We start from the raw sequence: 14,359 nt of genomic DNA on the forward strand, positions 1-14,359 counted from the left end.
GTAGAGCATGGGGAGCTGAAAAGTCCTTGACTAGTGTGAGCACCACTTAGCAACAACTAAAACATCGGTGTGTTATCAGCATTATTCTCATCCTAAATCCAAAACACAGCACTGTACCAGCTACTAGAAAGAAAATTAACTCTATCCCAGCTGAAACCAGGACAGTCCCATTAAACACTATGCTCTCAGTTCAATCATCCAACTATTTTTTCACTCATCTTGTTGCTCTCCCATCCAGACTGTAATGTCCTAGCTTGGATACAAGAATATCGTGGGAGACAGTGTTGAAACCTTGCTAAAATCAAGGTGGATGACATCCACTGCTTTGTCCTCATCCACAAATCCAGTCATTTTATCACATAAGGCAATCAGGTTTGCCATTTTTAAACTAATTTTTTATTATCCATACATTGATCACAAGAAATGTAAAAAATTCTAAATTCTTTTTATGGGGATTCTCAAGTATGTTCTGGATTGCATATTAGTATTTGTTATTCTGTATTTGTTCTTGTTTCTTCATTCAGAGTTAAATATAAAATCCACTAACAGATTTTACCTTTCAATAACCTAGTTCCTCATTGTTTAATCTGCGGTCTTTACAGAAGTGACACACACACTTTTATACATATTGACACAAACGAGCATGGAACCAGAGTTGTCTCAGTAGTGACAGACAACAAAAGTTGCAAGTTGTAGTTGGGGAGGTTCAAGCTGGATTTCAGGAAAACTCTCTTCATTAGGATAATAGTGCAGCACTGGAACAGGTCACTGAAAGAGGATATCAAATCTCTGTTCTTAGAAGTTTTCAAGATTTGGTTAGACAAAGTCATGGCCGAGCTGATCTACTTACATGAGTGGTCTACTTACATGACCTTGAGAGGTTCCTCCCAACTAAAATTTCTTCCATGTGCCCATGCAGCCTGTGTGAATCTTGACTCAGTGACATGGGTTGAGGGCCATTTTTTCTCTATGTCTTTTCAAGTCCCCTGTGGCTGGACATAGAGTGGACAGAATACCAAAGAAAATTTATCATTAGCACAAGAGAATGAAGTGCATCGTGGAAAAAGTTAGAGTGAAGTTGCTCTTTCCCAAGGAAGTGAATCCTAAGTCACATTTACAGAGGCTTTATCTTGCCATTGTGCCTGTGGTGGCAGAGATTGTGTTCAAGAAATTCCGTTCTTACATTCTGAACATCATCCTGAACACAAAAGGCAGAGATCAGAGAGCAGAGAGCCTGGGAAGACCTCTTACAGAGGCCCAGAATGAAGGCTTGTCCTCAACAGTGTGAATCCTTCAGTGACACCCTCTCTATTTCCTAACAGACCAGGCAATGTGGTGCCTACCATGTTCCTTGAAAATCATGTGTACAGCCTAAGCACTTAGTTCTTAGGCCACACAGTTGTCTCCCAGAAAATGTGGAAGCCATTGTGTTCCCAGTTAAGGAATGCTAAAACAAGTGTTGATAGAAGGCATACGTAAGAAAAAACACAGCACATAATGAAGAAACAGAGGATGTAGATTGAACTATGGAATATCTTTTTCTACTATCACCTCAAAGGAAGTGATTAACATCCCAGTGCTTGTTGCACCCACGTCAGACCTCTCTCCTGTTATTGAGGGCTTTCTATAAGTTCTGGACCTTTCCTGAGGGAGGAGAATCCTCAGTGTCTGAATTGGGGTGTATATATGGGTGCTAAGAACTGTCAAAGAAGAAGCCTAAACTACAAAGAGATGGTCTAGGTGACACAGAAAGTCTTTCCTTATCACCAGAGGACAGAAAATCTGGAGAAAACAATATCTGTAAGGTTCCCAAGAAGCATTCTCTTCTGGGAGAAAGTTTTGAGATGGGCAGGACAGCAGGTGAATACGCTGAATCCGGTTTTACGCACAGAGGCAGGAATAAGCTTCTATAACTCTGGTTTTAGGTAGTTCTTCCGAGTTCAGTCCCCTGCAGGAGCTAGATTGTAACTGGCTGTCCTCTCTGTAGTGTCCTTCTATTCATTAGGAGCTGCAGATGGGAAAGCAAAAGGACTTAGTGCTTCTTAGAGCTTCGCTGACTTCTGAGCCGCTGTACCTATACAAATACTGCTCTGTATATATGTACAAATATACTAATATAGCTCTGTGAGGAAGACTGCTGTAGGCAGTCCCCATGTAGTGGCATGCTGCTTTATTTGCTGTGGGGCAGGAGAAGATACAAAAATGCCCTCCTATAATTTCCTAACCCATTTCTCCATTACCTTTGTGCACAGGGAGTACATGTGGACAAGTAGAGGATATCCACCTTATCATTCTTTTACTAGACACATCCTTTCAACTCCATTGGCTGATGTTGATCACTAACCTTTGCATGTGGTTATTAGATACTACTTCTTTATTCCGCAGATATGTCTTCATGTCTAAACTGACTGGAGTTATTTCAAGAGGTTTTGTTGGGGTTTTTTTGCCAATCGCTTCACTACATTACAAACATACTTTTTTCATTATCCTAATTCTTATAATTCTATCAGGCAGGTAATCACTATTATCTATCAAGTTTACATTCTTATGAGTGTAGTGTGAGGTTTGGATTGTTTTTCTACTATCTTCAAGTAAATATCTCTATTTTTCCCATTGTTTTCCAGTGCAGAGAGTTAGATTTGGGATATTTACTAATACTATGGGGTTTTATTACTTCTCAAAATGAAGCATTTAAATCTTTGTCCTGCTGTTGCTTTATTAATCTTCTCAGTGAGAAATAAACATCAGGAATGCTTTATAGACTGTACAATTGAGCACATTTTGAATTGTGTGAATTATTTTCTACCGTTCATCTGAAGTATTTCTTATTCTGCATCAGAAGAGGGAACTCACTGGACATTGCCTTTAAAGGGAAAAATTGGTCGTCCTTTCTTAAAGTAGCCAAGACTCAGTCTTATTAAGGATTTTAAAACACAAAACCCTGTAATACATGACTAGCTTAACACTGTAAGTTTACTATGGTTCAGATAAACAGGCTGCATAAAAAGGTTTATTGGTCTCTAAAGATTAATTGAAATATTCCTACACAGAATGTCAAGAACAAGTTGTATAGTTATGAGAAATAAGAGCAGAGGAAACATGCATTTGTTTCTTTCTCAAGTGGAGTAAATAAAACTGAAATCAAATGAAAGTACTTTTGTCAGCTGTAGTGGGGATCAGATCCAGCCCACTGTGGAAGAGATTTCCTTTGGGAAAGGAAATCTTCAAATGGATCCCCAAAGCCTATTTTCAATGTTTCTTAATAACAAGAAGTATCTTGAAGCTTTTGCTCAATTATAAGGATACAAAACCAGTGGGATAAAAATCATGCCAATGATGTTACCTCTCTTCCTTTTGCTGACAACTCAGGAACTATTTCAGCAAGCCCTATTACGCCATTTTGCACATCTTAACCTGGTTCAAGACCAGGATGCTTGGCCCATTAAGTCTGCTCCAGGTTACCATGGCAACATAATCACTTTTAAATTTTATTTAAATTGCAAATGCAGGGTTGCATGAAGTAATCTCCTCGCTACACTGGGACAGCACTTCTCCAGGTCTCTAATTCCAGTAGGGAGTAGGCTCTTTACATTCCTGCATGCAGCTGATACCAGGTTATCAAAATGGCCACCTCTTGCCCACCCACAGCCAGCATGGGGAAGGGTGGGTACCAGCCAGCTCTAGGCTCTTAGACCTGCAGTGATAACTTTACATTCCTTGTGTTTTTCTCCCTCCCTATGGGTTTGTCAAGTGTACATCACTTGGTTTGGAGGAATGAAGTTCAAAGGCATTGTGCTATTTTTTCTCAAGAGCTTGACCAATTTAGTATGACATCTGCTGATAAGCAGAAACTAGATGTGTACTGTAAACATGAAAAATGAAAAAGAAGGTGAAATAAATTAAAAACATAAATGAAAGAGGGTGTATATATTGGCCATTAATAAATTTCAGTTTTTATGATCACAATGACAGTTAATGTTTCTAAGGGCCGCATAAGAGTAAGGACAGATACTGGCAAGATATTAAGTGGGAAAGATCTGGATTTCTGTTTTTGTTTCATAAATGTGGAAGTTCTGATTACTATGCTTTGAGGAAGGTAATCTACTGATTCTTGCTTTAAACATGTGATAAGCCTTTTCTCTAAACAGTTCTTTGGGATTTTATGGTTTTTTTAGCCTGAAGATACATTGGCTGAGCCAGTGGAAGCCCCCCCAACTATATTGTCTTATTTGGAAGAAAATTATTTCTCCGGAAATCACAGACCAGAAGAAACCTCTGAAGCAGCTAAACTTAAAGAACAAGGCACTGTCTCTTTTTTTTTTGGGGGGGTGGGGTCATTTATGTTCTCTAGGTCTGAGTCTGTCATTTCCCTGTGTATGAAAAGCCATTGTTATATTTTGGGTGCTGCCAGGAATGGAAAATCCTATGGTTTTGGACATCCTGTGTGTTAGAAAGGAATTGGCACATCAAACATTTGGTCTTTGAAACTGCAGACTGTTAGACTGCAATTTGTTAATAGCAGCAAAGGTAAGTGGTAGCAACTACAGCCACCATTCAACACACCTCTCACTTTTCACTCAATATAGGTGCTTATCTCAGTCGTTGTTAAACATGCAGAGAACAGATTTACCCTTCTATAATGTGGAAGTTTCAGTCACAGAACTGTGGTTTATATTTTAAAATGAAATAAAAATTGGATAAAATGAAGAAGCTGACCTAAGGAGCTGCTGCTGTGATACTCTACAACACTCCGGTAAAGTGCAAGTGTTAGGCAAAGGGAATGAAAGGGGAAAAATCCTCTTCATTCTGCTCAGGTCAGTGAGAAGCATGGCACTTCTTGAGACATACCTCTGCAAATAGTGCTAGTGGCTCTAAAGCCATGTGGCACCTTTAAAAGGAATGTAAGATGAGTATTCTTGTTATGACCTTCTGTTATAGTGAAGCACAGTCTTTCATGTAAAACTGAATACCACCACTGAATAAACAACTATATCCTACTTATGCAAAGGTTGTGAATCTGCCTAGTGCCCCAATGGGGTGTTTTGGATGCAAGTGTAGGCAGCAAAGTAATAAGAGCAGGGCATAATGCACTGAGGAATCCAGTCCTCCACTAATAAGACAATTTCAGTGCACCCCTAGAAAACAAAAAGTAAAGTTAGTTATCTTAATAAGTCCAAAGACAATGTTCCTATTTAAATTTCATACATACTTCAGATAGCACCTGTTGTACGTACCTCTTATTTTTTACCTTATATAGATGAAAAATAGGCAATCATTAGACTAGAGCTTGAGGCAAAGAAGATGATGCAATACAGTCTTTGTCCTTAAAATAAACATTTGTTTTATAATTTTATTCTCACTTTTCTTTTTTTTTTCTTTCCTTTTAAAATTTTCAGAGTTATAAAAGGGCTAATATTAATTTTCGGGATGTATGTTTCTCATAATCTAAATAATTTCTTTTGTCATGCAACTTGCAGCATCTGTGCTCTGATAAATACCTCCGGGCAGATTTTATTTTGCTCTGTCTCTCATTAATAAGTGACTATTTTATTTAGATTCAGCTGTCATGGAAACTGGACAAGGCAACAATGAGTCTACCACTGTCACACAGAAAATCTTAAGAGAAGAAGAAGGCTCTGGTGCTAATGTTTTGCCAGGAGTAAGCAGAGAGGAGGTCTGTACAATGGGTTTATCATGTGCCTTATCTTTTTGTCCCAAGAGCAGGAAAACATATGAATTTTAGGTGCTTTTCTGAGTTCGTACCTTTATCTATTCCATCTTAGCAGCATGCCAAAACAGAAGTTACTTTTTAAATTCTTGAATGTCCTCTCATGATATCAGACTGAAAAGCACTGACACTATGCAGAAGTTTGGATCTATAACCATTGAGATGGGCTTGAGATTTTTGACTAACAAAATGAATTTGTTCTTTTGGGGTTTGCATTTTTTCATTTTGCACTTAAGAAAGTGAGAAACAAAGAAAATAACCAACATAAATCCTCACCATAAAAGCCCACAATTTTTATTCCCTAAGAGCTGGCATTTTGGTCTTACTCACAGTAACTGCCTTGCAGGTGAAAGTCCTGCTTCCTTCTCAGAAGTGTGGCATATAAACAGATTTAAAATTACCCCCTTTGAGTGCTCACCAAGTGCTTCTGTGTGAAGCACCAAGTGCAAAGAAGCAATTCATTATCACAGTGCTTCATTATCAGGTGATCCAAACAGAAGACTAACACTAAACCCCACTAAACTCTGGAGGAATCCATGCCTAAAATGTATATCACTGGCTTTCCTTAGTTGCCCACAGACTAACCTGAAAATTTATAGTTTATGCAAACTTTATAGTTTATGCAAACTTTATAAATGCAATCTTACTTGAATTACCATCCAAGAGGTGGATCCTATATTCCATGTCTTGACAAGGGGATGACTGCATGGATTGCACTGGAAAAGTGTCTACAACTCCTAGTTATTTCTTTAAGAAGCAGTGTATGCTGCCTCCTGACAGCTGCATATGTTAACACTCAGATATGAAGAATCCATTAAAAAAGTAACCAGCAGCTTTCCTGGCATTCACAATAAAAAGATGCTTTGACTAATAAAATATTAAGACTGAACAACCTTTCCACTCCTAGATGGCCTTATAAAGCATCAAAATTGAGGCAAGTGAGTAAAGTTGTTTGGGGTCCTTGTATTACTCATGTCTGTGTCAGAGCAGTTACATGAATAAATGCTGTTTACAGTCATGCCTAGCTTCTCTCCAGGCTACCAGCATATTTTTTAGAAGTACTCTAGAAGAAGCAATATCTGGACATCCTTCACCTGTCAGAGATGCCTTCCAAAAATCCTGGTCGGGCTGTCTTGTTGTAAGCGTCCAAGCAGGAATTCCTTTCAGGATCCCTCCTGATGGAAAAAGAGATTCTAGAAAGCGTGTGTGCCACCATCAAGTGAGTTGTACACTGCCGAATGGAGGAAACTCTGACAAAAATTGGCTGCAATTTAATTGGCAATTCAATTCTGCCAGGACCAGGAATAACTGTAAATTACATGCAAAGCATTGAGATTAGTCATGTTTTCAAAATCACTTTTTGTCAAATCTCTTATAAAAGTAGATGCTCCTTTTGGGTAGACTGCTGTGGGCCTGGCTCCTAGACAAGAAAATTAAGACAAAATGCAAGGCTGTAGCCTGTCTCTACTTTGAGGTTCACACAGTGCTAAGAAAAATGGCAGCCCTTTTAACTCCTAAATAGAAAGTATTCCAGCCTACACAACTGCAGGCACTAGAAACCCCAAAGGGGGTGGCTATGCTGTATGTAGTAAAGAGACCCTCTCTGGTGAGATACTGGGCTTTGAAAGATACTATGCCTATTGCATTTGTAAGGTAACGCGTAACCTGAATTTTGTGTGCTTCTGCAAATTAAAGTTACGTATGCCCCTCATCTGGAATCCTGTGACTTGGAGGGCTCCAGATACTCAAATACTTGCCCTACTTGTTGACATATTTCAAAATAATCAGCTAGCAGTACATTTTTCATTAATTAACATTCCTGTTCCACAGCCACCACAGATTTTTCTAAGCCAAAAATAAATAACGACCTTTCCTTCCTCTTGCCTTTGTGACTCCTACGCCAAAAGTCCGTTCTTCATATTGCTTGACACTGCAATCGGTTATGACTGCTTCTGTTTGCCAGAAAACATACAGCATCAAGAATGACAGAACTTTTATTCTAAAGTTCTACATTGTGTGTTTCATTCAAGTGTTTAAGGTTGCTCCTTATAGGGTCTTCTAGCGTTTCTGTGTTTATTGTGGTAAATTATAACAAATGATGAACTATTAGATTAAGGACCATCCATTGGATCTGACATACAAGAGGCCTTAATATTTGTTGGAGGACTTCCAAATGTGATTCCTCTAACATTTTCATGCCTGCCTTCACATTTTTTAAAGGCAGCAATTTTAATGTCAGGATGAACTATTGTTCTTACAATCTATTTTTTTCAGTTTTGGGCTATTTTTCTTAAATAAAAATCCAGTCTTGATTTAAGAAGTGTGACACAAAATGCTTAAATCTATTGTGACAAGTAGTTTTGCTACTTACTCATCTTTACAAGTTTTTCCTTGAACTTATTCCAATTTTCACATCATTTTCACTACATAAATACCCAAGATGGTTATACAATATGCTAATGAATACTCTTTTAGAAAATAATAATTTAAAAAATTATTACTGCATTGAAAACTGGTCTTTGTGAGTACATAGTAGAAGTGGCCCTATCTCCTGTAAATTTACCGTTGTACAAGATCTCCATTGTACCAGTTATGCAATTTGTAATCCAATTAATATGGGTGACACTGATTAGGCACAGCATTATTTCTTTCAATGTTGTATAGAACTCAGACAAATGCCCCTCAGGAAAATTTCCTCAAGTTGGATCAACGGTATTACTGTTATCAAGCACACATAACAAAGAAAGTTATGACCTGTTTGTCAGACAAAACATGCTGATTTAGCATTCATTATGTTCACACTTCCATTTTAGAATAGAATAGAATAGACTATTGCAGTTGAGTATGCCTGATGATTGCAGTATGCTTTAAATGCCTTTCAATAGTATTCAGTATAATCTTCTCCATAATTTTTCAATGAACTGAGGTTAGACTAACAGGTCTGTAGTTCCCCGGGTCTTCCCTCATGCCCTTTTTGTACATTGGAATAACATTCGCTGGCTTCCAGTCAGTAGGGACTTCCCTAGACTCCCAAGACCTTCGGTAGATGATCAAGAGGGGTCCTGTCATAACATCCGCTAGCTCCTTCAGTACTCTAACAACCTGTATCAACAATCCTGTTACCTCACTCAGGTTATGATCTTACCCACAGCTTAGTTAACGAGGTTCTCTTCTAACACTTTTCCAGATGGGGAAAAAATCTCTAATGAGACCAGATGAAAAAAACTCTGGTCTTTGGGAACTTTCCTAGTGACAAAACCCAGAAAAATCTTTTAAAAAATAGTGAACAACTCCTTTGCTGAAAGCTGTCATCTTGCTAACTTTAAAATGCTTGGATAGTTACTATATTCCGTCCCTCCTAGTTTCATTCGCTACTAATGGAACAAAAAATATTTCATTGCTGCTATAAAATGTGAGTAAATCCTAGTGCTTGTTTCAAAATACGATACAAAAATGACTTAAATGTTCTGTCCTGTATACTGGATTTTAATTTAAATATGTATTAGTGTCCGAGCTTCACCACTGAAAGGGTTTATTTTGTTCTGGTCTATTTAAATTATTCTTTTTATTATTCTTACTTTCTCTTGACCAAATACTGGTGCTTAGCAATTTTTTGCTCTTGCTTGTTGTCCATTTTTACTCTTTGCTATGAGTTTCCTCGTTTCATCTTCTGTCACTTTCCTTTTTAACCAAGCTGGATATGTAACCCTCTTTTGTTAGAGTTGTAGATCTCAGGGGAGTTGGCTAAAGCGTTCCTAAACATCTCTTTTTAACTTTCACAATTTTCTTCCAGACAGACTTTGTGAAACTGGTCTTTTTCAAACCTACAATATTGATTTAGACTGTGCAGATTTGAGCAGATATGAAATTAGACCATGGTCATTTGCATCTAGGTAACCAGCTCTCATTTTTTTCCAGCTCAGTGAGCAATTTATTTGTACTTGCATGAATGATCTCTAATATGGACTGCCTTTGCTTAATGGACCATATTGTTTGTATGGTGCCTAACAGGTTTCTGACTGCGTTGAACAAAGCAGGGGTTCTAGGAGAGAGGGAAGAGGCGGGGGGAAGAGAGAGAAAAATGGGGAAAGTAATGCAACACATTTTTCATATTTCATATTTTAATTACTCAGGGCCAGAAAGGTCAGGAAGGAGAGGATGGGCCCACAGGATCTCCAGGAAGGCCAGGAGTAGAAGATGTGCAGAAAAAAGATCAAGGACCTCCTGGACCTCCAGGGAAACTTGGACAACATGGTCAGCCTGTGAGTATTTTCTGTCTATGAATGCATGTATTTTAGAAAGGGTAATAGTCATTCATCACACATGCATAAAGGGCTGAAACTCCACAGCCTCACACACTGTCATCAGTTATACTTCTACAAGACGGGGTTTTAGCCCCAGCAAATCAACTCAGGAGTGTCATTATCTGCTTTGCACATGTGTCAATGGCAATAGAAGGGCGTGACGAGAGACAATCATCAGAAAGCACAAGGCAAACAACTGATGTGCCAACATACTAACGTTCTTAGAGCGGTAATTCCACAAACACTTCGGGCAGCTTTTGCAGTGCTGCACCACCCTCCCAGGTGTCACGTTTGAATGTGTTCAAAGCTGCTGGACTTCAGAACTCACATGCCTCCTTCAGTGGCTTCTGTATATCCAGGATGTTTCACACTTCATATCCTTCTGAACCATCAGCACAAGATGTATCCAATTAAACAGAGGTCCACAACAGATCACATTGTGACATAGTGTTTGTTACAGTTCTGGTTTGTTATTTTGTCACTGCATGACACATCAGGCTATAGTTAACTGCTTTTCTTTTTTGTTGCTTCTTTGTTACAATGTTTTATTTACCTTTCTAACGAAGATGTTTTATTTTAGGGCATTCCTGGTAAAAATGGGTTACCTGTAAGTACTCTTTTATAAATATTTTGGTTAACTGAAGAAAAAAACCTAGCAACATTTTTTATCAGAGACTCAGCTACATTGAAGCTTAAGCAGCAAAGTACTTTATCTGTGTGATCTCTTTAGAAGGCAGCTCTGTAGTGCTGTAGTTGACTTCCTCAGGTTGCCAAGAGAGGGGGACCCAGGTTTCTAAGAGAAATTTATGATTTCCCAGTTGCAAAGAAAGTAAGAGGTGTGGCATGCCATAAGCAGCTGTACAAGGAGTCCAGCTCTGGTGAGGCTGGCTTTTTTGCAGAGAGGAACTTAAAAAAGAGGACATACTCAGACCCAGACCTCTTCCAGGGCAAAACAAAGTGCTTCATTGACCCTTCATAGACACATGCTGCCATGTTGCCTGCTCCTAACCTCAGCTGCTACTAACTTTCCAGATGTACCTCTCACCCCCCAACTCTTGTGCAGTAATTCAGCTGCACTTTCTGCTTCGTCCTTCCCGCTTTCCTTTCTCTGCGTTCCTCTATTTTACCCTCTCTTCTGTCACATTTGCTGTCATCTTCCTGTATTGTTCCTTCCTCCCTTCTCCAGATGACTCCCACCTGCAGGTCAGTTCACCACGAGCCGCTGATAGATTGCATATGCATCCTCCGTGGTGAAGTATTGCCCAGCAATGCACACAATAACAAATCCCTAGCTGTCATATTCCATGAGTGTATCAGTTGCTGTTGCCTATCTGTCCTCTGTTGATGTTTTACTACTTGTCATCTTAGTTTCCTTACTCATTATCTGTTGCTGCCACTTTGTACATCTTTCCCCTCTCTAAGACCTTCCCATCCAGAGGCTGTCATCACTACCATGCCTGCTCCTCCTTTCGCATACTGCCATGCACCACTGCTGTGAACTTCCTGTCCATCCCTGCCCCCTGCAAGTGAACCTCAAATGAAACTGGTGTGGTTTAAGATGTTAAAAAAAAAAGTCAGTAGTCATTCATGGGATGCATTATTCAGCTCCTGCATGAATGCTGCCTGCATACATTGGTATGTTCCGAGAAATGTAGCTGGTTTTGCAAATATTTAGCCTAAACCCAGGGTATGTGTCATTAGGGTGTTTACGGACAAGAGGTTTCTATTTTCTGTATTAACAGAAGTCTGACTACTTTCAAGCAGAACATTTTCAAAGAAAATTCTATGAAACCAAAATAATGGGGAAATATCTTATAGAAAATTCTTCAAATGTAATTAAAATGCTTCAAAAGCAATTGTTTTGTCCTTGTAAACAAATCCTTGTAAAACAATCCTATTTTCTATCATAGACATTTTGTTATATCTTGTGAAATGAACCATTGTCCTGTATTTTTTATAGATAATCTTTTGTCCATGTGCAGCTGGCTTCTGATCTTGCATATACCTATGCAACTTCACTGTTGGATTGACGGGGCTTCACTCAGCAATAAAATTAGCATGCACTAGATTTATATTGGCATGTGTTTGCCACTTGTCTATAAACTTGATACCAGTTACTCTGCAGGAAAAATAATAATAGGAGAAAAAAACCTTTTGGTCTTACAGATACATTTTTCTCCATAATGAGTTTATATAACCCATCTTTAAAATTAGTACAGCCCTAGAACTTGAGCAGTAGAGTCCATAATCACAGCTGTCCAGATTCCCAAAATGCCATTAGGGAAAATAGAATTTATTTGCCTTCTGAATTTTCTTCCACTATCCTAACTGAATTCATAAATAGCACCACTTCATAACAGCACTGACTTTAAAGCTGGTGAGAGTTCTTTCTAGACAGTGATCAAGCCTCTGTAGGAAGAGCATGTTACGTGTAGATAAGATGAACATATATAGAAAGGTTGTTTGGGATTAATTTGACTGGTGAAGTTTAGAATAGAAAATGGGGTGAAATGCTATGTAGTACCACACATTCCCTGTCAGATGCATGTCCTCAGGAAGCATCCTACTTGGTAGGAACTGAATATATTCAGGTGGGTCAAGGCAAAAAGGATTTCGGTAGAAGGTGGGAACAGGCTAATGCCAGTGGTATGATTTGGTGCGCTGACGGCAGCAGTTTGCAGTAGTATGCTACAAAAATATCCCACTATTCTCTGTTGACTATCACTTCTGTATGAAATTAAAAGTAGCTTTCTTCCAAGTGTCCATTTTCTCATAGTTTGAAAGTTGTTAGGGAAGAGGCAGAATTCTATCCCGGAATTTATCTGCTGTAAGCATATTCAGCAACTGTGGAATAAATGAAGACTTTCTTACCTCTTAGATAAGTAAATGGCTAAGAGACAGAAAATTCAAAGGGGACTTTTCAGATAGCTGTCACTATTTGTTCTAGTGGAACATTATAGTTTTCAAAATATTTGTCATCAGTGCTGTGTGGTCCAGTTGGCATCCTGTCAAATCCAAATGCAGCCTGCCAAGTGTTTCAATCTGTATCTCCCAAGCAGGCTTCACTGCCACTTTGTTGTGGGCAGAGTGGATGTAGCGAGAGGCATGTTTTGTGCACTGCCAGCTGCATAGAGGTGTAAGTCCCGTATCTCCTCCCACTGCACAAACCAAGAGTTAGAATCTCGCATCCTTACATCCAGCCTCTGCTGCTAAGTGTACAGCCTGTTTAACCTGCATAAAAGATAATGTCAAATTAAAAAATTTATTTCCTTTTAGGGTAAAAATGGACTTCAGGGGTTGCCAGGGCTGAAAGGAAAAGCAGGCCTAAAAGGCGAAAAGGTATGTATGATGTGTCCTGTTAATAACCAACAATCAATCAGAGACCATTTATGCTTGGACATGTATTAATTTGGTACACTCTGAGAGAAAAAATAGTAATAATAGGGAATCACAGGAAGAATTTAAACATCCTGCTGTTCACCCATGAATCTGCATGAAGGGCAGCCATGACAGAATCATACAGATTTTTCAAGAATATGAATAAAATTCAGCAGCAGAAAAAGTTTTGCTTTCACAGGAGAGCTAAAGAAGATATATTTAACACTTAATAAAGAAAAGTCAATTGTTATATATAACTGCTCTGTGCAACTTACTCCACTGGCTAAGTGATTTAACAGAGGCAGTATAATCATATTACCCTTACGAACTGAACATAATTGAAATAAGAGCTAAACCATCTGAAGTAATAACTTGTGTCACTTCTGAGCTGAAGTGAGCTATAATGGATTAATCTGTCATTAAAGCACGTTGTACACAAAATTGGCATTCAGCCAGTTACTACAAGTGCCAAATTAATAATTCATTTTGTCTGTTTACCAAAACAATTCAGGCTTCATAAATTCACAAACATACCCCATCTAAAGCTCATGTATTCAGATTCAATTTGAAAGGGTCCAGAATAATTTCAAAGGTAAAATTAGTCTCCAGTACAGGTGTCAGGTCACAAGACTGCGTGGCAACCCCCCACTTCTCTGTCCAGCTGAACAGCCTGTCTGTTGTAATGGAAAGATACGTAGGGTAAAGAGTTATCATAAGCCGAAGAAAAGTGAAGGCATGTCAGGGAGTTAGGAAGCATCTCAGGTACAACATGATGGGGGACACTCTTGCACTCCCTTGGTGAAAGCAGCATGTCTGGGACCCATCTCAGGTACATGTTGACAAAAGCAGGCAGAATGGAGACAAACAGGAGGACTTAGAAGTCCATGCACAGTTACAGGGCTGGCCGTCACCTCTCTGAGGTTACAGAGACATGGTAGGATAGCTCACA

General features: G+C 38.9%; 1 protein-coding gene across 1 annotated transcript in view; it reads left to right on the forward strand.

The window, feature by feature from the left end:
• LOC103907664 (collagen alpha-1(XV) chain) overlaps positions 1–14,359 on the forward strand; it is a 165,339-nt gene that overhangs the window by 65,270 nt on the left and 85,710 nt on the right. The window contains exons 6-10 of the mRNA XM_019474796.1: positions 4,176–4,302; positions 5,556–5,674; positions 9,862–9,990; positions 10,613–10,639; positions 13,309–13,371. Coding sequence (XP_019330341.1) covers positions 4,176–4,302; positions 5,556–5,674; positions 9,862–9,990; positions 10,613–10,639; positions 13,309–13,371 — 465 coding nt within the window. The remainder of the gene's footprint in view (positions 1–4,175; positions 4,303–5,555; positions 5,675–9,861; positions 9,991–10,612; positions 10,640–13,308; positions 13,372–14,359) is intronic.

The sequence above is a fragment of the Aptenodytes forsteri genome, unplaced genomic scaffold, assembly GCF_000699145.1.
Source record: "Aptenodytes forsteri isolate BGI_AS27 unplaced genomic scaffold, ASM69914v1 Scaffold250, whole genome shotgun sequence".
Lineage (NCBI taxonomy): Eukaryota > Metazoa > Chordata > Aves > Sphenisciformes > Spheniscidae > Aptenodytes > Aptenodytes forsteri.